Source organism: Euleptes europaea, chromosome 2 (assembly GCF_029931775.1).
Source record: "Euleptes europaea isolate rEulEur1 chromosome 2, rEulEur1.hap1, whole genome shotgun sequence".
Taxonomy (NCBI): domain Eukaryota; kingdom Metazoa; phylum Chordata; class Lepidosauria; order Squamata; family Sphaerodactylidae; genus Euleptes; species Euleptes europaea.
In genome coordinates this window covers 91,532,229-91,559,187 of record NC_079313.1, presented here as the reverse complement: position 1 = coordinate 91,559,187, position 26,959 = coordinate 91,532,229, and the positions used below count along the sequence as shown (strand labels likewise).

The 26,959-nt window shown below is 44.0% G+C and overlaps 1 protein-coding gene across 1 annotated transcript; it reads left to right on the top strand.

Annotated features, from left to right (window-relative positions):
• The first annotated feature begins 3,529 nt into the window (after positions 1–3,529).
• On the top strand, positions 3,530–13,461 carry FAM72A (family with sequence similarity 72 member A). Its single transcript, XM_056845265.1, has 4 exons — positions 3,530–3,681; positions 9,859–9,936; positions 11,390–11,514; positions 13,367–13,461. Exons 1-4 carry the CDS (start codon positions 3,530–3,532, stop codon positions 13,459–13,461), a joined length of 450 nt encoding a protein of 149 aa, XP_056701243.1.
• The last annotated feature ends 13,498 nt before the right edge of the window (positions 13,462–26,959 follow it).

Here is a 26,959-nt window from a genome sequence, read left to right as displayed (position 1 = left end):
AACCCAAATCCTTATATTACTTGAACTATAGGAGCTCATAAATTAATCCACAAGCCATTGTATAAACAGGACTAATCCCCTTTGGTGTAGCTAAAAGCTGCAGTCCTTGGTCCAGCCAACACATCAGCTTTCAGTATTTTTATTGTGTATTATTGTTAATTTTTGAGAGGTTTGGACTCCACCATGCTGGAAAGGGGGAAAAATACAAGTATCCGCTGTAGACATCAAAGTTTATTTGGAGCCGGGGAAAAGTAGCTCAGTGTGTGCAAGACAGATGCAAGTCTCTCAGCAGGGGGAAGTCAGGGCATAACTTTTTGGGGGGGGGGGGGAATTACAAGCTACCGTTGGCAACAAATGCTAAGGAAAGGGGGACAGAGACAGAAGAAACCTGGATCCACATCCAATGAGAGGAACAATGCGGCCAGCAGAGACAGGAAATGGTAAAGGGTTACAGACTAAGAGCTAAAGCATTTTCTGGAAACACAAAGGGAAAGTGTGGCTGGCTCCAAAGGAGCGAGGCACATTTCTGGCTAGCACTAGCACAAGCTGTCCAGCAGCTGTGAAGCAACACTGCAAACATATTTAAAGTTCTCTCAAAAAACACACAGCAGAATCACCCTGAACCCTCGGCCTCACCAACCTCTGCTGTCTCCTTTATGAGATTCCAACTATTCAACACAAAAATCCAATGCTATGCTATTGAGAAAGGTAGACCTTTGTTTACTTGTTAATGGGCATTTATATTGAGGGGGCTGAGCATGACACCACACACCCTGTGACCCACCGAGGGGAAAAACGCTGTACAAGCCATGTTTCCGAGCTTGTTAGATGCTCAGCGACCCCAGTCCTCCAGTCCCAGAGCCTCAGGAGAAGCAAGAGATTTGCTGAGCTGCTAGTGGGTGGCATTCAGCTGGCAAGAGACAAGTTGTGAAGTTCCGACACACAGGAAGTTAAGAGCCCATCCCCGTCTTTCCTTCTGGTTGCCAAACTTACCAGGGAGAGCATGCAGAAGAGAAAATGCCATGGGCTTACAAGTTCTGCTCTGGAAACCCTGGCAAGTGAAGGCGGAGAGGAAGTTTTGCCTGCTGTGCCCCATGGGAGAGAGGACAGAAGAAAGAAGCCGTTTTTCCATCCTGGAATATTATGGACCTAAGACTATAGATAAAGACAGTCATGCTAGGAAAAGTTGAGGGCAGCAGGAAAAGAGGAAGACCCAACAAGAGATGGATGGACTCCATAAAGGAAGCCACAGCCTTCAATTTGCAAGATCTGAGCAAGGCTGTCAAAGACAGGACATTTTGGAGGACTTTCATTCATAGGGTCGCCATGAGTCGGAAGCGACTTGACGGCACTTAACACACACACACAAGACTATAGATCAGAAAAGGAAGATAAGGGTCTGGGGCTATCTTTGGGAAAGAGAAGTATTACGGACTGGCAAAAGCTTTGCCCTGGGGGTGGGGGGAAAACCCTCCGAAGTTTAGGTTAGGGGATTTCGGGGAAGCGATACTGCTACGGTCCCAGGGAGTCAACTGTTTGAACAGGCTTGTGACAGGACATTTGCGATCATCCTTTTGAAGACGTTTTAAAGGGATCTCTTTTAAAAAACCTGGTCTTAGATCATTCACAGCGGGTAGTCTGTCGGCAGTAGTAGAAAAGAGCAAGAGTCCAGTAGCACCTTAAAGACTAACAAAAGTATTTTCTGGCAGAGCCACAGGCTCACGAAAGCTCATACCCTGCCAGAAAATACTTTTGTTAGTCTTTAAGGTGCTACTGGACTCTTAGCTCTGGTCTTAGATAGTTACGAAGTGAAGGCAATCGGGGGTGGGGGATTCTTCTGGAGGGGGAACGTGGGATGCAGCTCCCCTCTCTGCTGCAGCGGGGGGATATTATGGGATGGAACATCGAGCCTGTCCCAATGGACATTACAGGACTTCCAGCGCTCGCTGCGGGTTAGCAGAAGAATAAGACCGGGAGGGGCGGAGAGAGTCCCTGCACTTTTGCGGGGCGTGCAATATCATCGGAGAGAGTCCCTGCACTTTTTTCTGGAAGGAGCGCTATTCCGAAGCGGGGATTTCCCGTCCCGGCGGGAGGCGAGCATTGCAGTCCAGTCCGAGAAGGCGGCTCCTACCCACCGCGATCTCTCCAAGAGATCTTACGGGCTAGGGAAAGTGGGCTGGGAAACCCGTGTTAGACGACCCAGCCTCGGATTCCTCCATACATACCAGGCGCAATTGTTACCTGCAACGCTGCACAGACGGAGCCCTTTTCCCCAAGAGCCGCCTCCCTCCGGCTGCTGCTACTCCCGCCGCCCGTTCCCTCCGCAACCCCGATCCCGCTCCTCCGCCCATTCCACCGAGGAACACCAATCGGAAGAGGACCCTCTGCAGAATGGCAGCTGCTCTAGCCAATCGCTACCCTCCACCTTCCTCCCTGCATTGCTTGGGTCCCGCCACTTTTCCGTATTAACACCTCCCAGCAGATGCTAATGAGGACCATTCAGGATAAGCCGAAGGGCCGAGGCTCAGCCCAGGGGGCCGCGGCTACGAGAGGGCGGGGCATGCAAATACAAATGACTGCTAGACCTATTGGAAGCTAGGGGCGTGTCCCGACCGCCTTACATCGGGAGAACGAAGAGGCCGGCCCACTTTCTTCCGGAGTTGGCGGCGAAGCATTTCGACCAATCACCGCTCCGGAGGCGGGTCGCGTTTCCCCCAATGGGAGGCGGAGGTACAGATTCAAACTGACAGATGGAATAGTAAGGCGACGTTGGCTTCGGCGCCGCCGAGGGGCTCGCAGAGCAGAGAAAAGGGGTCAGGCCGGGGGTTGCTGGCAGGGGAGAGGGGGCGGGAGGATCTTGTCCCTTCCTGCCCGAGAAAGCCAGGCAGGACAGGGCCGAGCCTTCCAAAACTGGCAGGCAGAGACCGGCGGCACCATTACGGCCCGGAGAGTGGGATAAGAATAACAAGGGGTGGAAGATCAAGCCTCGGGCGGCAGTTCCAGAAAGGTATCCCTGTGAGCTGGAGGTAGGCCGCAGGCCAGAAAGCAAGAGCTGTGTAGGGCTCCTAGAAGGAAGCAGCCTTGCGGGACTGCTCCCTGGAGGGACAGTGAGTGGTCTGTATGGCTTCCACTTCATGCAGGTTGTAGAAAAGGGCCAGAGTCCAGTAGCACCTTAAAGACTAACAGAAATATTTTCTGGCAGGGTGTGAGCTTTCGTGAATTATCTTCATGCAGGCTGGTTATCTAGCCAATTCACATCCTTGCGGTTGTTCCCCCGAGGAGGTACAAAGAGACGCTTCCTCATCACCAATGCGCCCCCCACCCCCAAATACATATTTAAGGAAGATCTAGAGGTACTAATCCTTGATCGAGACCACAGAAGGGAAGAATGGCAATAATTGCTGGTTAAGTAAGAAAGAAGGAGTCACAAAGCTTGGGAGAAGCCCCCTGGAATAGGAATTGTTCCTCTGGTCTACTGAGAAGACACAGGGACGCACCTGACCTCCCTCTAGCACAGGCTGCTCTTACCATGTCCACTAGCGGTTGCAGCTTTGCAGACAGGTGCGTGTCCGTGCTGTGCTGCCGGTTCTGCCAACAAGTGCTAAGTTCACGGGGCATGAAGGCTGTGCTCCTGGCTGACACAGAGACAGACCTCTACTCCACAGACATTCCTCCCACCAGGTGAGTCACCACAGGGGCTCTAGATCTAGTTACACCCCTTTGTTTCAGCAGTACCCATTTGGCTTGGTACCTATTTGGCTTGGAAATCCTCTAAAGATTCTCAGTGCTGCACCTGTCAGTCACTTCTGTTGATCTGGACCAATGATCCGTTTTGAACGCCAACCTTCTTGTCTGACTCTTACATATTTGTCCCAATGAAATGCAATAGTTAAAAGTAGCATAGTGACATGCAATTTTCAGGTCTGAATGCCCTTCATCTTGGTTTCATGGCCATCTGATCAGCTGTTTTCAGCCTAAACCCCAATTTGGCTGAATCTACAGCTGCCCATAAAAAAGGAAGACAAGACTTTTTTCCAGGTATGCTGCCCCCCTCCCCACAAAGAGGTTGTCACAGACATTACAACTTTATGGAATAATAATAATAACATTTTTGTGTGTGTATAACATTGAGGAGGGCTGTCTTGCATTTAGGGTTGCCTTCCAATAAATATGGTGGTTTTCTATTTGCTTGAATTCAAGGCCAAAAACCCACTTCAGAACAATTACTTCTATACTTTCTCGTAAGGCCCTGCATAACTTGTGACACCCACTAGCCACGTATTGGGTGGCTTGCTAGGTACTTTACAACTTCCCTGTTTTTTCAGTCCCAGGCAGACAGTAAAGCCAAGCAGTTTATCAAGCTTTTTGGTTGGTCACCATGCATGGCTTGTGGGCTGTGTTCAGCGTGGCAGGTCCTAAATTGTTCTTTAGAATCTCAAACATCCATCTAATTATGAAAGGCAGCCAAATGGCCCTAATATTCTCTCTGCCATGAGCAGTACAGCAGTTCCATTGTGTTGGAACAGTCACTTTCACTTCTCTTAATAGTCAGTTTCTGGTCTATTCATTTGTTGTGGTGATAGGCCAAAGCACAAAGGAAGTGCTTGTAGAAATCACAGGACAGCCTAGAATTTGCCTTCATCAGCTTCACTGGTGGTGAATACTATTAAAACATCAGGAAAAAAAATGTGCAGCTAGCTACAGGTTTTTGTTTTCTGTAGCATTTACATGAGAGCACTGAAGTTTTCCAGGGAAGCATGCATTGCTTGCTTCCTCTGACAAATCTTTTTTCCCTACATCGGAATTTAAATGTATATTCTCTAAAGTGCCCCCTTGACATAAACGTAGACTTGACACAGCTGCAAAAACAAAACATGTTTCATTATACATATTTCAAAGCCTTAGGTTGGATGTTCTGATAAGTGCATTCAGGCTTGTCTTCATAGACACCTTTCCCAGTTTCTGTGAGAACATAAGAGGTGCCATAAGGATCAGACCAGTATTTCATCTAGTCCAGCATCCTTACTCCGCAGCCAACCAGTCACTCTGGGGGACCAACAAACAGCGTATAAAGGCCTAGGTCTTTCCTTGGTGTTGGCTCCTAGCACTGGTATTCAGAGGCTTACGGCTCTGAACATGGAGGTTCCCTTTAGTTACCATGGCATGAGAGAGGGGGCACAGGTGGTGTTATTCCAGAGGGGAATGTGCAGTTTCTGCCTACATAGCTGATTACTTTTCCCACAGTGTTTACCCCTTACAAGCTACTCCCAGAAGGCCCAAATGGCTCTTAATCTCCCCAGACTTCAAAATATAACATTGTAATTAGGCATGATGAGAGCTGCTTCGAAAGAGAAATACCACATGAACACCTCATTTTCCTTCAATTTCCCCTTGTGAACTCTTGTGCCCCATTTCAAAACAGCCACTTGAATTCTGGAGTTTAAAAAAATAGCTTGAGGATTTAAGTGGACACCATTTGAAAGTGAAACCAGGGGTGGGGAACTGGATGTGTGTGTGGCTTCTGTACACCCTTTCTAATTCCAGGCATACTGTACAAGTAGATAAAAATAACACAGAGAAAATTTGGGACTGCTACGCAGCTACGGTAATTCTTGACCAAGTCCACTACAGCCAATGTAGCTGTTCAAGGGGGTGGGGGGGAAGAACAAGGTATCTATCAGTTATGACTTGGTTTCCCATTTCTTCCCAAATTTATACAAGATTCTGGTACAGCACAAGTCTGTATTATACTATCATCATTAATATTGTTTCAGAAGGGGGGAGGAAGGTGTCATTTGGTGTTACCTCTCAACAAATGTTGTTCACCTTGTTATCTGAGAAGGCATAGGAACCATAAATAACTCAATTTAGCATTTAAAGGGCAATATTAGAAATTAGCCATTATTATTTATAATCTGGGGGCCTTCAAAAATTACAGGGGGAAACAGTTTGGAAATCCTACCCCATTTCTCAAAATCTCCCTGTCCAAGATTTTCTAAGCTCTCAGGGGCTTGAGAAGGCTTATTTGTTCCCTCTTCACCCCCCTATTGTGTGTACGTTTTTAACTGTTATCAATATTCCTCCCCTTTTCTGAAGCATATTTAGTCCACATCAGGCTTTTTAAAGGGTTTTGTTAGCTAATAAAGTCATATTTTTCTGCATACCTGGGAAGTCCCCTGGATAGGCAGATAACCCTTGCTTGTCTGAGGGTGGCCCAATTTTGCAGCATTTATTATGAATACATGGGCTAACAGTGATAATTATTAATACTTTATATTCAGTCAGCACTCCAGTCATCTTACATACTTTAAAAGAGAGAGAAAAGTAATAACATGTAATGTGAAAAATACTCTGGATAAAACAGTTAATCTCCACTATCATCGCTATCTTCTGAAAATCCATATTAATTCATACCAAATACAGATATTTTAAAGCAAATACTGTAACTGTTTCCCTAGGTGAAACTTTCTCCACAACTATATCTTCTGTTTTGTAACTTTGAGGTAATGAGAAATATTGATTGAAATTATTCCATGTGATTACAAATGACATTTCTATAGTTGTGTTGAACAATGAACCAACGCTATCTTTTGCTTTCACAGAAGCATGGTAATGAAATTCAGTAAACCTCATACTTCAAGCTGAGATGTTAAAAAGAAAAACTGTTTAGTGCCTCAGGAAATTACTTACTACTATCAGCTTCTTTATACTGTAGTAATTGATTAGCATGGCAGATGGAGGTGTTCTGTTAGGGCTGATTGGTTACTTGAAGGAAAAACTAATGTATTGAAAAACTCCTGTGTTACAAATATAAATCAAAGCTGGCAGCACAGTAGCTAAGCACCAGTGTCTACCTTCTGCTTGAATCATGTCTACCATGGAAACTCCCTATGGCAGAAAGTTAGGATCTATCTAAACCAGGAGGTGGGGAATGTGCTTGCTATGAGCAACATTGAAAGAGTACTATGAATATTTTAACCCTAAAAATAAGTTTTTAAAGACATGTGAATTAATAGAATGTCTTTGCAGTTCACTGCTGTAAAATCTGGGCCACATCAGGAATGCAGTGAAGATCACACTACCTCATTTGTGAGCAAAGGAACCACCTTTCAGGAATATGCTCAGGTTCATGGATGCTGAGAAGAATTCTCTTGCAAGGGCAGATGGAACTAGTGACTGTTAATTCAGCAGTTGGACATTAAACCCTCTTAACACCTGTTGTTCTCTTATGTGAAAGCTGGGAGCTGTTGATGCTCTCTGCCCAGATCTGTGGTGGTAGCAGGAACACCTGGTAGACTAGGAAGGGGACCAAACAACATTTGCTCCTACTTTGTGCTTAATATTTGCTGCTGTCATTGTAGAACATTCAAACAACATAAGAAGAAACAGATGAGTTGTCCATCTAACCCAGCATCCTCTTTCACACTGTGGCCAACCAGTTGCCCTGGAGGGTCAACAAACAGGTCATAGAGGACAAGGCTTCTCCTCACGGTTGCCTCCTGGCACTGATATTCAGAGGCATACTGCCTCTGTGTGTGAAGGTTCCATTTAATCACCGTGGCTCATACTCACTGATAGACCTATCCTCCATGAATCTATCAAATCCCCTTTGAAACCCATCTATGCTAGTGTTGTTGAGAACAAGAACCATTGTGGTATAAATACTGCAAATAAATAAAATGGCTAGGGAAGACACCGATAGACCTATCCTCCATGAATCTATCAAATCCCCTTTGAAACCCATCTATGCTAGTGTTGTTGAGAACAAGAACCATTGTGGTATAAATACTGCAAATAAATAAAATGGCTAGGGAAGACAAGGGTGATGTAAAGTTCACACATGGGAGTAGAATGTATGCTCCTCATTTTCATGAGAATCAGAAACTAAATTGCAACAATAAATAGCCTGAATCAACCGGTTCTTGGACAGAAGCTCTGCAGTACAGGATTACAATGACTGATATTGCTCCAATCAGTTAAATAGATGGAGGCATAGTTACGCAGGTTAGACTCAGTGCGGTTAAGAATGTTGCTTGATCTATTGCTTCACATAAAAATACATCCCCGTAAGAAAAAATATTGAAAACATGAGATCTTATTTGTTTGTGGGGTAAGAAATACTACATATATGGACCACATCCTGGTTTCAGATGTTGGCAGAGAGTGAAACTCTAAGCCAAAAAACCAATACTTTAGCTAAAAGTGTCTGGCCCTTGAGTGAATGACAAATGCCAAAAGCCACAAAACCAGGACACTCATAGGCAAAGGTGACTGTCTACTTGGGGAGGGATCTCTGAAGTGTGCAGGAAAATGTGACTTAGAAAATGAATCAAAAGAAAAAGGCCCCCTAAAACCCCAGCCTGATTAAGATTGAGAAAACTCTAGGAGGGAAAAAATGTTGAGAACAGCTGAGCATCAATTAAAGGGAAAAGTGGTGTTGTGGAGGGAGGAATAAATCAGCCCTCTCGAGCCCTTGAAAGCTTATAGAATCCAAGAGGGGTTGATGGGGCAGGGTTCCAAGTTATCCCATTCTCTCCCATACAACGCCTCACAAACCTTTGTTCAACCAATTGCTAATCGCTAGTATCAGCCTTTCCTTTATTTGTTTCGCTGCAGTTCTGTGTTAATGATGTTTTTCTTCTCGGTCAGCTCATGGTAATAAATGATGTAGGTGAGGATGTGCCAATACTTGATCTTATTGACCATCTAGAAAATTAACAGCCAAGCATTTTGTGGAGTGCCCTCTGTTTAGCAATGGGCTGCTGTGCAGACCGTGGTAACCCTGTAGAGGAGCAACCAGGAAAATGGGGGGATTAAAGGATGATTCTGGTAACCGTCCTAAGCAAATCCCAAAATGCAGTGTAAATGTACACACCGCCAAATTTTATGCTTGAAAATTAGTCACTGGGATAGTACAAAATGTTGTAGCACTGATGAGTAATCCAACGAATAGCATCTTTGCACTTATACCAGTGTCAGGCAGATTCATGTGTTCAGCAGTCACCACAGTGATTTGAACTCTGGCATTCTTAAAGCTGTGCCTGTGCTGGAAGCAGCATTGTCCCATGTTTCGTGTGCCCCTTCTGCAACACAGACAGGAATTCTGTAGTCTCTTGTTGAGCAGTAAGATTGTTTTAAATGTGCTGGTTGATATGATGGCTAGAATGGATTTGAAGACCCCCTTACAACTATATCTGCCAAGGGAGGGAACAGAAAATGAGATGTAATCCTGAGCAGTGGTCTGGTGTTCTGCACAATTCACAAGCATGAACAATGTCCCTGCTTTTGTAAAAACAATAGTTTTTGGTCACACAATATTTGCATCTGGTTTAATAGATAAACAATTATTAGGTTCTAGTGTATTGCCTCACAAGAATAAAATTGTATTACCATACCAAATAATTTTCTACTCTAAGCATAATGCAAGGAAAATTGTCAGAGTAGTATGGGAACTTGAAATAAATACAGCTTATCTTAATTAGGAAAAAACAGTGTTCATATAAAACCTAAGACATGGGCAATTGAATTTTAAAGTGTTTGCTAAAGTGTGTTCTTCAAAGGACAACTACTCAACTTGCTTTGACAATTTTTGAAGGGAATTCAAGAGAAAAGGCTTCCCGTCAAAGCTCTGGTATAGAATCCGTTCCCCATTTACATGATTGTTTAGTTATGGATTGTTTTGACAGTGAAGTAGCTTACAGCAGCTCTTAGTTGAGGCAGAGATGTAAATGAAAATAAGCAAAGGAGACTAGCACTGTATTAGAATTCTTTTATCAGAAGACTAAATAGCTTGCATTTGTAAATCCACAATCAAATTAATTTTTAACGATTACCATATATTTCTCTCCCTGCCCCTAGTACTGTTGACTTCATTGGGAATTGCTATTTCACAGAAATTTGCAAATGTAAACTGAAGAATATTGCCTGTTTGAAATGGTAAGTAAAATTGTCGTTTGATTCGATGTGGTGTTGTGAACAGCTATAAAGCCCCTTTGGTTGTATCCAACCAACATCCTGCAAATGGAAGAAAGGGGAGGGGAAAGCACACCTGATTCCTCCTCTCATAGCAGCCTCCCCCCCACCCCGGTGGCTTTTTATCCTCGAGGGTCCTGGGACTCTCAACATCGGTCCAACAGTAGCTGGAGTTACCATTTTGTGGAAATGTTGCTCGTTTCTCTTGAGCTTAAATCTTAATCATCACAGAAGTTTATAGCTGAAAATTCAGCATTGAGATGGTTGCTGTAGGGCTGTCTAACTGAGCAATCCTAAAGGGGTCAGAGCTTCTCAGGAACCAGCATGACTCCTATGCCAGTGTAAGCGCCACGTGCACCATCCAAAGTGGCATGGACGCCGTTGCAAGGGCGCTTACACTGGTGTGAGGCTCAGGCTCCAGCGCTGCCTCACCGACAGTGTTTTTCCGGTGTAAATGCTTGCACCGGCATCCGGGGGGTGTTTCCGGTGCAGAGCTAAAATTAGTCAGCTTCCTAAGCCACATCAGCCCGCAATTGCCCCTTTTTGCAGGCACGGATTTATGCCTGCAAAACTCATGGTATAGCTCCGTGAAACTCTATGTGCAAGTTTCATGGGGTTTGGGGGGAAATTGCTTTCCCCCCAATGCCGCTGCAAGCCACTCAGGAGGCAACATGGCTGTGCCATCAGTGGGGAACTCGTAAGTACCCCCCTTCAGGACTGGGCTGCCCAGCATATTACTCTAGTTCTGAAATAACTACACTGGCCCTGGTTAGTTTCTGGCCCTAATTCAAGATGCAGGTTTTGATCATTAAACCTGTAAAAAGTCAAGGATGAAAGTCCCCTAAGAACTGCCTCTTTGTGTATGAACCTTCCTGGAAACTTATCGTCTGTATTCTCTACTGTTTGAAGAGCAGTTGGGTGGCAACAAACTCAAATGCCTCTTTCATGACTACACCAAAGTTATACAGTGCCTTCCCGAAGGGAGTGCAAGGGATTCCCTCACTGATACCGTTCAAGGGGAAAGTTAAAATGTTGTTTCAATGACCATGTGGGTTGACTTAAATTTTTGTTCTATATTTCTGTAGCTTGTATTCTATGATGCTTGATGGTGGTGTAGTGGTTAAGAGTGGTGGTTTGGAGCAGTGGACTCTGATCTGGAAAACTGGGTTTGATTCCCCACTCCACATGAGCAGCAGATGCTAATCTGGTGAACTGGATTTGTTTCCCCGCTCCTACACATGAAGCCAGCTGAATGACCTTGGGCTAGTCACACTCTCTCAGCCCCACCTACCTCACAGGATGTCTGTTGTGGGGAGAGGAAGGGAAGGTGATTGTAAGCTGGTTTGATTCTTCCTTAAGAGGTAAAGAAAGCTGGCATATAAAACCAACTCTTCTTATATTCTGTTTGCTCTTCCAGTGGAAATGTTGTAGGCTACCATGTGATTGCTCCATGCAAACCTTGCCTGCTCTCCTGCAACAACGGGCACTTCTGGATGTTTCACAGCCAGGCCGTTTTTGGAAATAACAGGCTCGACTCCTCTGGTATGGAACATTTTGATTCTCTGCTTAAGGATTGTTCTTATCCTGCTGAAGTATTTCATCTTACTGCTTTTATTCCCAAGGGGTGCCTCTTTGGAAAAGCATAAAACCATCTCCAAGTGCTGCCATGCGGCTCTTGCTAGGAAGAATTATTCTGGTGAGGAAACACTGCAGGTGAAACTGTTTGCTTTGGCTTTAATTCCCTTGATCTCTCTTAAATCGCTAGACTGAGACTAATTGATCAGCGAAGCTACTGTAATCCTATGGTGATGAGAGATGGATTTTCAGAAGCACTCTACAGCAATTAATACAAACACCAAATAACGTAGATAACATGCTAGATGTAGAACAGTGTGTGGTGTTCCGTGCTTTAAAGCACGTCTTTAATGAGTTGTTACAGTCAGAAGTGCCCAACAGCTGTAAGGGTGACAGAGGCACTTTTGCTACTGCAGCTTCTTCTGACCCATAAGCAGAGTCTGGTGCACAGTTGTATACCTCCCCCAGTCTACTTGTTCATCCCAGAATCACAACCATAATTTTTGCTTTGAGTAATAATCCTGCCCCTCCCTCCCTCCAATCGGCTGCAACTTGACAGTAAAAAGAAAGGAAAAAAAAGAACCATGAAATTGATGGTCTATCACTGTTTGCTTTATTTGTCAAATATTTAACTGAAGTCCTGCAGCCAGGCTTGTTTTTTTATTTGTGCTGTTTTAAGACTAAGCGGCTAGACTGACAGGTTTAGACTCAGGAAACCTAGGTTCAGATCTTACTGTGAAATCCCTACCCCACAGGGCTGTTGTAAGAATAAATATGCTAATCTGATCTCCTCAGAGGTCAGGCAGGTTTCAAATGCAATGGCTACTTTGTTGGGTTGCCACCTTTTCCCCAACACACTCCTGCTTCTCTTGCAGCCGCAGGTTATAAGAATCCTGCCAGGATAAAAAGTAGCAACTCTATGGCCTTGCCACCTCTTTCCTAATTACACCACTGCCTAATCACACCAATAGCTGTGTGCAGGCACACTTACACACCTCCCATCACTAGATGTGGCATAATGCTTGTCCTGGGCTCTTTCAGGTTCTGCTATCTGCCTCCTGTTCATTAGTTGCCATGCCTGTTGAGCCCCCTGGCACAGTTCCTCTGTGTCTCCAACACTGCCCATCCTTCCATGTCCTTCCCAAGCTGTCTCTCTGGTTTCCCCAAGCCCTGTTGGAGTCCCCTCCCGCCAGCAGCCAATCTAACTTTCCCCACAGTTCTCCTCTCCTTTACTCAGAAGGCTTGTGAATGTCCTGTGGCATTGCATTGGCTCAGCAAATGTGACTGCCCTAATACAGTAACCGCTTTTTAGCCTATAATAAAATACATTTCTTCTTTTTGTCATTCTGAAGTGTATGTTGAGAGCCAGTGTGGTGCAGTGGTTAAGAACAGCAGACTCTAATCTGGAGAACCGGGTTCAATTCACCACTCCTCCACATGAGGCCTGCTGGGTGACCTTGGGCTAGTCCCAGTTCTCTCAGAACTCTCTCATACTCACCAACCTCCAAGGTGCCTGTTGTGGGGAGGGGAGGGCAAGGCAATTATAAGCCACTTTTATTTATTTTATGCAGCACTGTGACCTGACATAGCATGCCTGTTAGAATTCTTTCTTATGCGCAACTCTTTACAGAAATTAAAACGCTGAAAGTCTGGCCATAGCTTTAAATTAATAACTCCTTTCCCAATGTAGACTTGAACTGCATGGTATGTTACTTCCTTTACTGGACTTCACCAGTAGCTATGGTTATATCCTTTGGGAATATTTTGTTAACTTGGAAAATCCTGGATAAAATAGCAGCTATTTGCATTTTTTTTAAAGGTACAAACTTTCTGCTTTGGGGCAACCTGCCAGACTCAGAGGAGAGTGCAGATGAGGATGTATCAAGCATCTCTGAAGACGAGTACATCAGATAAATGTTAACAGCGGCGTGCTTTATGGTGTGTGTGTGTCTCATATTCACTAGGAGCTTGATGTGCAGATTCCAGCAACGCGGTACAAAGGGGTGGAAAATGCTTCAGAGGGTAATACCTGTTGACCTTAAGACTGTCTGATCTATAAAGATCCTGCTGTATGACTGACTAGTATGTGAAGGTTAAAAACACAGTCCTTTCTGAAGAAATGCCTGCCATCCATAAGCGTATCTGGCTTCTGCAGTTGATTCCTATTGCTTGTTTCCTAAAGGAACTGCTAGGGCCAGTAAAGGGAATGAATTCTTCCCCCCACACCCCTGTGCTACAGTGGTATTAAGAAAGGTCTGGTAGCAACGCAGGGAACAATCACGTTGTGTTTGATGTGTGGTGTGTTGTCACTCGGCCCTTTTGACCTTTGTTTTCCTGCTCAGATAGCTGGTACATGGGATCCTATAGTCTCCCTTCAGGGGTCACGGCTAACGCAGCTGCGTGGGGCTCTGGCAGTGAATGCTGACGCTGCTGTTGGCAGTCTTCCACAACCACATGTTTGTATAATGTAAGAGAGGAGGAATGGGGGGGGGGCTCTTAAATCAAGTTCTTTTCATATCAGCTGTTCAAGTGTTCAGTGTTGTTGTTAAAAGGCTCGCTTTCGAGGAAACCTGAATAGCGTTTTGCTGCCAGCGCACATGTGGCCAGCAAGGGTGAGGACATAGCCTGGGAACTGGCTGGCTTCCTGCTTTCAGTGGAAAGAGAAGATGCACAGAAACAGTGGTAAAATGAGAAAGCGCCATCTCTGAAAGTATAGACAGCCATCGATCAAGACACCAACAGGGCAAAGGAAGAGTATCCAGAGACGGCGTAACCTGTCACTGTGCCCAGTTCTTCGGTTGTTTACACAAAGAGATGAGCTGCGAGTCTGGCACGAGAAAAGCACATGGGAAAGGCCGAGCCAGGCTCCATAAAATCTTCTGGCTTCTCTGCGGCTGGCAAAGGAGAATCCCCTGCGTAGCTGGTGGCACACAGCCCTTTGGAAAGGAGGCAGCCAGTCATGGCTGGAATTAAACTTTGCCTGTACTGTTCCGGAGTTCACTTTGCAGCTACCTAGCTGCTATTTTAGAATGGTTTACTTCCCCCCACCACCACCAGAACTGACAAAGTGTCCCTGGGGGGTATGAATTATTGTTTAAAGAGTACTAATGTACTTTTTGGAGGGGGAATTAAGAATATTCAAGTGGCTTTGGCACTCCATACTCTAGTTTGTAGGGCGATTAATGTGCCTGGGGTGGTTCCAGCATCTTTGCTGTAGGGAGTCTACAGTCACTAGAGAGAGTTCTCTGTATTCAGAGCAATAGACATTCACTTGGATGGGGCTAGCCTAAGTACAGAGGACAGTCTATCTGGTAGTTATGCTAGGGGAAGGGGGCTGTTTTTGCAAGGTAGCTTGTATTCAGTTAATGTTTTAAGCTTACTTGTGTGGGCATACCATTGACACAAATACTCAAGTTATTCACAGACTCAGCCATTGGTAACAATGGAAATCTCTTTCAGAATGCAGCCTGCTCAAATGCCTGTCAGCTATACTAATTGTTTGCAATAGCCGGAGTATTATTATGTATTAGTGCAAAGCATTACCTAGAGAATCTCAATTCTTGATATTTAAAGCAAGTTCCTAGTCCTTAATGTTACCAATATAGGCTTGAAAACATGAAAAACAATGCCTGATGATTGGTTCTTGTGGGTTATCCGGGCTGTGTAACCGTGGTCTTGGTATTTTCTTTCCTGATGTTTCGCCACCAGCTGTGGCAGGCATCTTCAGAGGAGTAACACTGAAGGACAGTGTCTCTCAGTGTCAAGTGTGTAGGAAGAGTAATATATAGTCAGAAAGGGGTTGGGTTGAGCTGAATCATTGTCCTGCAAAAAGTATCAAAGGTAATGTGCTAATCATTGTCCTGTAAGTATCAAGATAATGTGCTAATGAGGGTGTGGTATGTTAATATGGAACCATTGTATCCTGAAGTGATCTGTTAATGTGTGAAATCTAAAGCTAATCTGCATGGCTATTGTTGACTGTAGCCTTTGTTAGTCTGGAGGTTTTCAGGACAGGAAGCCAAGCCTTATGAAATCTCAAATACCAATGTGGGAGGTAAGCATGATTTTGGGAAGCATGACAGTGGTACTTAAGTTCCCTGCATTGCTCCTGCCCATTTCTGCAACTAGAAAAAACAAAATATGTTGTACAAACATAAATAATATATGCAGAATTGAACGATTGTTGGAATAGTCTAGTTTACCCTGGTACAAATCTTGGTTTTTTAAATACAGAGAATCCACAGCCTTAGTTAAGAGCATCCTTTATAAGCATAAAGTGCCAGACTTGCATTCACCCTATGAAATACAAGGTTAACTAGTCTTCTTTTGTAAAGTGAGGGAGGCAATAAAGGGGACAGGATAAGTTAGCACATTAGTTGCACAGTAGGAGCCTGTTTATTCAGAAGTAAGGCATGTATGTTTCTGGTGTATCTTAGTGACAAACTGATATTTTGTTGATGCACAGTTATTGCTGAAAATGGTGGGGGGGATGTTTAGCTCCTCTCCACAGAACCTACTCCACAGTACTTACTCACCCATGTCCAGACATCAGGGCACTCCGCTCCTTGCCAGTAGTAGATGCTGTAGTGGACTGGAAGAGGGGAAACAGGTGAATTCTAATAGATGGGGAATAGGGAGCTTAAAATGTTGTTGCTGTTTTCAGAGGAAATTAAGCATTACCTCTTGTTTGGCCATTGTAAAGACAAAGTTCAGCAGACTTGCCTTGCATAACTTTGCTCTGCGATTAGTCAGTCAACGATATAGGTTAGCTGTGGAGTATATGCAAGAGGTATGAGGCATGCCATTTAGCATGGATTTGCTTGATTATGTTGGTGGCATAGGAAAGACAATAGGGTTTGGTTCTCTATTTGTCCAATTGCCTACCTACTCTAACACAGCAGCATCATGTCCCACTTAAACAGAGATAAAAAAATGGTAAGAGTCTACTCAAGGTCCAAAAGAATATAAGCACCTGTTGCTGTTATTTTGTTTGTTTTTTTGAAGTTTGTACTCAGCATCGCCTGGAAAGAAACCCCCAGTTAAGTAAGCTCAGTGCCATGTAAGCACTATTGCTCTGTAAGATTTACAAACATGGTGTTATTTGTGGTTTCTGGATAGGGGGAAAGAAGTATACTATTAAGTAATGAGAAAGTGCTTTGGTTCAGTGCATGCAATAGATTTTAAAAAGTGATCATACCAGTGTCTCTGCATGACCTCATTATACAAGAACAAGCTGCCTGTGCTCTGTGAAGGAGACGTAGAGAGGGCCCATTAGCGTGGTAGGAAAGCATGTTGTTTGCAGGCAGGTCCCCAGTGTCTTCAATTACAGAATGTTGGGAAGCAGAGCTGGGAAAGAGCAACAGTAGTTAGACAGACACGTTGACTGACCTATGGAGCAATCCTAAGTGGAGTTGCACCCTTCTAAATCCACTGACCGCAGTGGAATTAGAAAGGTGTAACTCTGTTTAGGATTGCACTCTCAGTATGACAGATCTGCAGAACACCAGAAACAAATTTGCACAGCAATTGGTAAGCACGTAAGATGTGCTACATACCGCCAATGGAGATCACCAACCAATCTGATGGGAGGGATGGGGCTCCTTGCAAACACCACATGTAGCCATCTGGCTGAGATTTATAAGTGCTCCACTTTGGTTGAATAATGCCACAAATCTTTAGCTGTTTCTCCTCTGAAAAGCTCTTCTCTCCCTCCCCCCCCCCCCGCTCATCTTCTACTACTGTGGAACTCATAGCTACTTTCATAGGGCTCCCAGGGAGGTCTTGTGTGCAGGCACTGATCAGGCACAGACTGACTTAGCTTCAGCAAAGTGGGTGTGCCATGCGCTCTTCCACAATACTCTGGGACCCGGAACAATAAAAATGTTTTGATCTAAGATGCTCAAGGAAAATATTCACTTACGTTTAGGTAGTCATAATCGAAGGTAATGTGGACAAATGGAAGCTCAAGAGTAGGTGGGGGTAAGTCAGTGGCCTCAAACCATACAGTAATAATTCTTGAATTGTCTAGTTACATTAATGATAAACAATTGTATACAGTAAGGACCTTCAGGGGACTATAAATGTAATGATTATGTACACAAACCCATGTGGGGGAAAGGTCATGTGAGCACAAATAGGTTAATCACTTCTTGATAGGTATTCCCGTTATTTTTTTTTAATTAAAAACTGGAATATCTAAATTACTTTCAAAAGTGTCTGTGTAAAAACATTTCACTGTGACTTCAAAGAATGTTTGCTTTGTTGTATCAGTGGAAAAGCTGAATAGAATAATACTGTCCTTGGCATATGTCATGAGATATAAAATATATCTTGCTGATACCCCTGTAATTTGAACTAGGGCTATGAGTCAGTCTTGCTCTCCAGCTATTCTGGTTTTGGACTTGAAGAGGTAATATAAAGTAGAGGTAATATAAAGTGCAGAGGTTTATGATCTGGATGGCCTGAAAAGAGCCATTTAAATACTGCATTCCAGTAAAGCGACTGCTTTAACTCCCCCTCCCCTTTTTAAAGATTCTGCACACTTCTGCACAACAATATCACTGTTGAGGATGCAGACTGTTTTCCATAATGCATTATTCAACATTGATTGGAGCTAATAGTTAGGGTGGAACAAAAGGAACAGAGGCAAAAGTCACTGCAAGACCATGATAAATTCTTCCAGGTTCACAAAGAACAACGCTGGGGAGGGGGAGTAATCATATTCTCCCTTATTTCAGCAGAAACAAATTTATAATATCTAATAAGCACAGGACAAGCACACACGGGGATTCTGTTTTCACTGAAACACAGCCATTTCTGCGATAGAGGGCAGCTGATATTGCAAAGACACCAGAACAAAAGGCAGCCTGTAATTAATGGTGCCTTTGTAGAGTTAGATCCAAACTAGGTTCAATGCAATTGAAATGCACAGCAGTGGCAACCACATTCTCGCTCCTTCGCTCATTAACTTAACATTGGTTATAGATTTAGAGATTGGTTATAGATTTATGCATTGCTCAACAGGATGGAGATGACAGCATTGCTTTCTTAAAAATGGGCTCCTTGATGCAAATATGTTTATACATTTGACAGTACATGTATGTCTCATTTTAGGCAAAAAGAGTTTCCTCACATTTGCTGTTCCTGTTAAATTGTGTTGGAAAGAAAAATAAGGATTATAGAAAATGTTTTGCTTTTTTCAATTTGTGTGTGTGTATGTTTTGTCTTCTCATAAACCTCACCTATCTTGGCAAAAGCAAAAGCACATTTCAGTGGTACCGGTATCTTCTTAGGAAACAACTGGGAGTCCTTCACCAATGCCTCTTGACAAAGTGTACTCCACCTAGAAGCGGCTGGACCCCTCACTGATTTTCAACTCCAGCAAGGCTTATTTGGACAGCAGGAAAAGAAAACAAATTGTCCAGATCTGAGCTTTTAAAAAAAAAACCTCATTTGATATGGTTTTGCCCATCATCTGTGGTTCTTTAAAATACTGAGAGTTTGATATCTCGGGGTAATATCACACATGAGGCAAATTAGCTCAGTCTCTCTTGCTGACTTCCATCTGTCTGTCAACATATTTAGAAACTTCTACACAAGCTTGAGAAGCTGCACTAATAAGCGGGGGTCGAACTGCTGCCGTGGAACAACAGAGAAAGGCCATTTTAAAAATTCAAATACTACAAATATTACATTTTACTAAGCCATATCAGTGTTCCTTCCTGCTGTGCTTTAGCTAGACACCCTGGTAGGCATTGCATTTTGAAAGCAATATTTGTAGAGTTGTTTAATATAATTATCTTAATTATGCTCGCCTTGGTTTTTTGTTCATTTTCTAATTCTAGATGCAAAATCCCCAAACATAAACTTTCTACAGTTCATTTGCACAAGGAATCAAGAAGCGCATATTATGCTCAGGTATAACCATAGACCTCCATAGAGCAATTGCATGGAAATAGATGTTTATGTGGCTGGAGGCATGCAGTGCATTTTCCCGGGAGTAAGTCCCGCTGACTAGACCTGAATTCAGACTAGATCTGTTTAAGATTTTTCTCATGAAACGGTAAAATAACATCAGACTGTTATAACAGTTTCAAAGCATATGGGCTGTGTAAACACTGAATCCTGAGATAAGGTTCTACCCACTTCTGAAATCAGGCCACTCAATAGAATTTGGGCCAGGAGTGGAAAACATTTGTCCCATATGATGTTATGTAACACTTTCTCATACCTCTGCAAGTCTCTGTCCATTCACCTCCTGAACTGCTTTGCTAGTACTGGCAGGATGCCTAACCAACTGCTGGGAAGCAGGGGGAGTACTAACTGTGTTGCATTTGGGGAACCTGCAATTTTTCAGTAGGGAGGGAGCGCTCCCAAATAACTTTGCAGTCCTAAGGGCAGGGAGAGGGTCCAATTTACTTGAAATGTGGGGATAGGCACCAGCAGCTTCCCTGCAATTTTGGTGTCAGTACTTTAAAAAACAAAACAAAAAACCAGCTCCCTAGAAAGATTCCCCATAGGGAATAATGGAGGCAAAATTTTTTGGAAACCTGGGGGGTGGATTCTAATACCATAACGGTACATGGAAACTGGGAATACCAATATTTTTTGGCTCCAATATATATGGATCTGACATATACTTTTTCTTCTTCTTTTTTTGCTGCACACCCCTAGTTCAGCATATGATTCTCTTGATGGGCAGAGGGAGTCTCCATACAACAGGATTTAGGGAAGAGCTTCTAGATTTAAAAAAATTGCTGACACTTGAGCCTTGGCGTCTCATTTTGTAGAAATCCAGCAATGGTCAACAATGAAACCAGGCTTCCATACAAAAAGTCAGCAACAACCAGCACAGCATCTGTACTCCCACTAACCTGTTAGATCTACTAGCTGAAGCAAAGCTGTTGGTTATAAAATGAAGCATCACAGGAAGAGGAGAAGGAAGGAGATGCTGAAAGGTGTATTTATGTGTAATGTCAAGTCTCTTCTGTTAAAAGAAACAAACAGATGTACACAAACCTCCAAACATTGACCTGCTATGCTTGGGGAGAGGGTGGACCTTGTGGCACAGAAAGCAGGGATGTACTTTTTTGCTGCACAACATGGGAGAGGCTCCATTGTGTAGAGTGAAGTCTGGACACGTCAGCCTGTCAAATGTATTTATTCTGTCACACAGAATGGAGTTGTTGCTTTTATCTCAGCAGAAACAGATCCACCCAGTTCAGGTAATTCCTCCTGCTATGAGGAGTGCCAACAAACAACCACCCCAGCCTATGGGTAGTTTCTAAATTTTCTTTTTACACATTATCAGCTCCTCCTCTGAAGGGTGTGAGTTGATTCTTTCTGATACATTATCTTTATTTAATAGTATGCTAACTAATATTCTTTTTAAATGTCTAAATATCACTAAACAACTGAAAGCATACAACAGCCTTTTGTAATATGGGCAATGTATGAATCAAATTTAATGTAACCGTAGGTCATAACAACATACACATCAGACATAAGCACACACAAGAACATTTCAAAATGCAAGTATAAACTATAAATCCTCCAATCAGACCTATTTACATTAATAGCAATCAACACAGTGTATACTAGGGAATGGGGCAAATACTGCCATGCTTATCAGACCTGAACATAATGGGTCAAGAGCAGGGCTTTATTTCTCCCAGGGTTCAGCTCCAGCATCTGGCTCCAGTGCCAAGGAACTAAAGCTGAACCATACGAAAAAATGATAGATGGACATTCCCCTCACAGGTTCCCAGAGTGACTCCTTCACCATTTAGTAAGTAGAGCCCCTTCACAACAGGGACAAGGGGAAGAGCATGCCTATTATTTTGGGTGCGGTGGAACACAGGCAGGATGGTGCTGCTGCACTCGTCTTGTTAGTGGCTTCCTAGAGGCACCTGGTTGGCCACTGTGTGAACAGACTGCTGGACTTGATGGGCTTTGGTCTGATCCAGCAGGGTCTTTCTTATGTTCTTAAGAGTTTTCAGATCAGAGTTTGCCATTCCCAGACAGATGTGAACCCCAGTATCCTATTCCCAGCATGGCTCAAGAAAAAGGGAGCACAGAAATTCAATGGTCAGAAACAATCAGCATGTTATGAACAAATGATACTGGCATAACTGAACACAGTGTCATGAAACAGATGAAGAAAGTAGTGTAATCATTAAAGTGAAGTATCATTTGTGGGGATTCACAGTAGTGTTTTTGCCCCATCTATGCTGATCTAGGAATGTGTCTGCTTTGCCACATGGGCTACTGGGACCAGTTTGTGTAGTGCCTGGATGTCACATAGTCTGAGGAAGTTGGATCTGCTGGATCAGTATCAGAACTTCCTATATACCAGTGTGGGCACAATCCGATCAGATATGCCGGGAGAACATCACAGAACCAATGGCATTTCACTTATTTGCTGGAGATGGGACAAGGAAATACAGAGGAATTCAGTCAAATTGAAAAGAACTGAAGAACAAGAAACTGCAGCAAAAGAAGGGATTTATTGTGCATAAGCTGCATGAAATAAAGATTATGTAAGGAAAAAGATAAATACCCATGGAGAATAGAAGAGACACTGATATTTTGAAACATTCACCTTTAGGTTAGGAACAGTACATTGTAGAATGAAACATACACGGTATCCTTGGGAACCAAGAAGTAGATAATAAATCAGCACTGTCAGTGTTTATCAGAAACTCAGCTAACCAAAAATGCAGTTATTCCAGGAACAAAGAAACCACCGCCTAAGATTAAAGGCTCAGTCCTGGAGCCTCCATAACAGTATCCCAATAAAGTATTGCCTTAAAAAATTGTTCTTCAATACCTTTGGTCTACCTGGATTTTATTTTCTTTCATCATTGCCAATAGTGGATTTTTACAGGAAGACTGTGTATTAATAGCAAATATATAAGTTCCAATTTTTCCTGGTAATAAGTTCCACTGAATAGACCAAAGTAGGCTTCTGAGTAGATCTGCTTAGGATTGCTCTTTGTTTCCTTCAATGCTCCATACCACCAGCAGCTTGTAATAATACAGTCCACACAGTTAACCCTATCAGCACAGCCGGACAATGATGAAACATTTTTGTAATGGCAAAAAATTATTGAAAAGAAAGGTGAACATGTGAAATAAAGCTACCCAATACTTCCATGGGGAAAATATGTCTAGACATTTTCATACAAAAGTCAAAGGTTGTCTAACTAGTGGAATCTGCCAAATACATCTGCTAATCTGAGGAAATCAAAATGAAGAAGGTTAGGGTTAGCAATTGATTATGAAATACTAGCTGAGGACAAGGCAATGGTAAAAACTTTTTTTAAAAAAATAGATATTAAATATTTGATATTAGTACTTTAATCCTAAGGCAAACTAGTGAAAACTATCGTTTGAAAAGAGGATCGCTGTAATATAGGTTGTTTAATACGTTGCCCAAACTCCATCATCTAACATATTCAAGAAAAATGTCAGCTGAAAGGGGAGAAAACCCTTGTAAGGCTGTGGTTGCTTAGTAACCTCCCTCCTCCACTTTCAGCCATATTTTCTTGCATTTAATTGAAAAGAACTTCCTTTTCTAAACAATTATTTGCCACTGCAGAATACCGCAATGTTAAATGAAGAAGAACTGGTGATCAGCAACTCCTGCATGGTTTTTCAGGCAATGTCGCTCAGCACACGGCAACACGGTGCTTTTAGGATTCTAGTATCCTGTTTGCAGATCCTTCCTGAAAAAAATCCATGTGATAACGTTTTCCACATGTATGCCGCCACAGAAATAATTCCAAAACAAAGCATACTTGTAGAGGAAAACACTGTACTCCAAACCAGGGAACTTGGAAAGGGAGAAGAAAATTTTGTATCACATAAAGCAAACCTTCACATAAAAAAATATTAAAAAATCTCTAAAATGGAAACCAAAGTGAAGTGAAAAAAAGCAGCACTTACATTTGGTGAAATTTGCAATTGAAGATAGATGAACACTTTATGGAGATTACTTGGTACTATAGTTAATATTAGGTATAAGCATCTCTATCATGTTCTGTCCAATTTATTTATTTATTTACTTCATTTATACCCTGCCTTTCTCCCCAATGCAAACCCAAAGTGGCATGTACCATTCTCCTTCATTTTATCCTCACAACAACCCTGTGAGATTAGGCTAGGCTGAGAGTGTGTGACTGGTCCAGAGTCACCCAGCACTCTTCCATGGAAGAGTGGAGAGTTGAACCCAGGTCTCCCAGATCCTCTTCCAACACTCTAACCTCTACACTGGCTTTCCAAAACTATACCAGGCCCTTGAACAGAAAAGGGAAAGCAACAGTAAAACAATCAGATTCTGATTTTTTTCCAGGGAGCCAGCGTGGTGTAGCGGTTAAGAGCGGTAGTTTGGAGTGTTGGAGTCTGATCTGGAGAACCAGGTGTGATTCCCCACTCCTCCACATGAGTGGCAGAGGCAAACCTGGAGCCTTAACGCACCAACAATTTACGGCAGAGTATCATCGTGCTCGGTGTGTGTGTTTTGGATGCGTATTCTTCATTTCCGATCGCACAGTGCCTGTGAAGACTGCTCCCAAGATGGTTTATCGTCATATCGTTATCGCACCGTTGAGAGGAGCATGGGGTATAAAAACCAACTCCTCCTCCTCCTCCTTCCCGGGACACGAGTCTCGTGCAGCCGCAGCCCTGGGGCGAGAGAAAGGTCTTTTTTTGGGGGGGGGGACTTAGCGAGTCCCCGGGACGTCCACTCTGTTCCCGGGCGAGGCTGCCCGCTGCGCCCCTGTGCGCTCTCCCGTCCTGCTCCAGGCACGCACGTGGCCGGGTGAGCGCTGCTCCCGCAGCAGCTGCTGCTGTGTCCACAGGGCTCCACCTGGCTGGCAGCAGGGCAGCCGTGGAGCCCCCGCCCCGAGGTGGAGCGCCCCGGCCAGCCAGCCCAGCCCAGCCACCCAGCTGCTGAGGCGTGTGGAGCGGCGTGGCAGGGAGCGGGATGAGCGGCGGGCAGCGGCTGCCCCTGCGCCGTCCGGGGCCCTGCGGCTTCTGCCTGGTGGGCGGCAAGGACTTCGAGCAGCCCCTCACCGTCTCCAGTGTAAGCAGCAGGGAGACCCCCGCCCTGCCCCGCAGCCCCACAGGGGCATGCTGTCTTGCACACACACACACACACACACACACACACATACACACACACACAGAGGCTGCAAGAGATGTCCCGGCCAGACGCAGCCTCTCCCGGGGGCCCAGAAGCCTGCTGCGGGGGGAGGGGGGCGCCCAGTACAGAACGCCATATTGGGGGCACTTCCTTGCTCTTGACCCCCCCCAGCTGCAAATGACAGGCTTCGGCTTTAGGGGGGGAGTGTCTCCAGGGATCCTTTTTCCTGTTTTGAAACGACATAAGGAAATACATCATGGTATAGGCGTTTTGGGGAAAAACAGATGTCTGCCGCTTCCAAAGCATTTCCAAGCTGAAACGGGAGGTCTGAGGTGCGATCTAACCGGGATAACACATTTTTTTTAAAAAAAGTCGTATATACTGAGTGCATTAGGCCCCCTGGTGAACTGGATTTGTTTCCCCACGCCTACACACGAAGCCAGCTGGGTGTCCTTGGGCAAGTTACAGTTCTGTTAGAGCTCTCTCAGCCCCCCCTACCTCACAGGGTGTCTGTTGTGGGGATGGGAAGAGAAGGTGATTGTAAGCTGGTTTGAGTCTCCCTTAAGTGGTAGAGAAAGTCGGCATATAAAAACCAACTCTTCTTCTATTTACAAAGGCACAAGGCTGCCTCACCTCTTGCTTTTTTAACAAGCACAGATAAAAATGTGCAACAAATGTGCTTCTTCTCTGTGCGGACATATACAAGCAGCAGGGAGCTGCGGCTGGGATTAAATACACATTTCCTGCCCTCAAACACGAAGCCAGGTAAAATCCTACAGCAGCAACACATGCCAAACCTCACTTTGCCACCTCGGACAAACTTTTGAAATTATATTTTCTTACCCCACCCCTACAAAAAAGGCACTATCTTTACTTTGGCTGTGTGACTTCATCAATTTACATGTGTGGATCACTAATATACACTGTACAAAAGCACAAGTTCCTGACCCGGGGGTGCTTACAAGGGAGAGGATATGCATCCTGTTTAGTCACATGTGCTTTCCTTTAGTAAAGCAAAAAGGATAAGCCAAAGGTTTTTCAAGAAGAGATTTGAAGGAAAGGAGAAAAGGCATAATAAAGGTATTCTAGGAGACAATTCCAGGCTTAAGGGGCAGCAGAGGGGTAATTTGAGAGAGCAAAATATCCTCTCTCCTCCCCCTCCCCCCATAGCATTTGCAGCTTGCATCAGGAGCAAAAGCTTTTCAGCCATAAGAAGTTGAGGTGGAGAAATGAAAGTCACAGGCAGGGATATATTGGGCATGAAAGCAAAGAGATAAGGGAGGTCAAGCCTTTGGAAAGCTTGGAAGGTAAGAAGGAGGAGTTTACACTCAGAGTGGACAGAAAGTAGGCATTTAAAGTGTGTCATCATATGTCTAAGCAACAAGGACGGTGAATGCATGCGTTTCACAGGCAAGAAAGTACTCTCTGCATTGCCCTAAAACTCAGGTTCCTTCTTTAGTAAGTCATTCATAGAGGACTCTTATCGATGAACAATTATTCCAACAGTGGTAGCTGACCTACTTCACACTCTCCACTGCCAGCGTGTTCTGAGTTGGTAAAATACACAAAATAATTGCCACGGGCATGTGCTCTAAGATCCTGAAAATGTAACGGTGTTTTAATTATTCCAGTGAAAGCTGCTGTTAACAATAGGATCTGTTTCTGGCTGGCACCCACCTTGGTGGGTTGATTGCGGAGGTGCTGATCAAGACACCTACACTGTCCAAATGGCAATCATTGTGTTGTGCCATATGGGTGACACCCTGGAAGTGCAATCAAGCTGTGTCATAAAATTAACTCCATGCACATCTTGGCAAAAGCTTCTTCTAGAATCTGATAAAGTAGAACGGTGTGTGGGGAAACGAAAGTGCCTGGCACGTTGGCAATAACAAATTATTCATCAAAATAAAAATAATAAATGCATTCCCAAGGAGTTTAAAAACATTAACTGGACTCCCTCCCTGAGATGTTCTGCATTGTTTTGGGATGTTCGATTGTGTTAGAAACCAAAACATTGGCTTTATTGTCAGTATTGCCTACTCTGACTGGCAAAGTCAGTATTGTCTACTCTGACTGGCAGCAGCTCTTCAGGGTCTCAGGTAGAGGAGTTTCACATCACCTACTGCTTGGCCCTTCGAGCATGCCGAGAGGAGGCATTGTTTCTACTGCTGCGTTGTCATACTCCTGTCGCCTGAGAGCAATAGACAGTTCATCCTTCATCAAAATAGTGGATGAGAATCTTATAGCCACACCCTCCCGGCTGCTCCA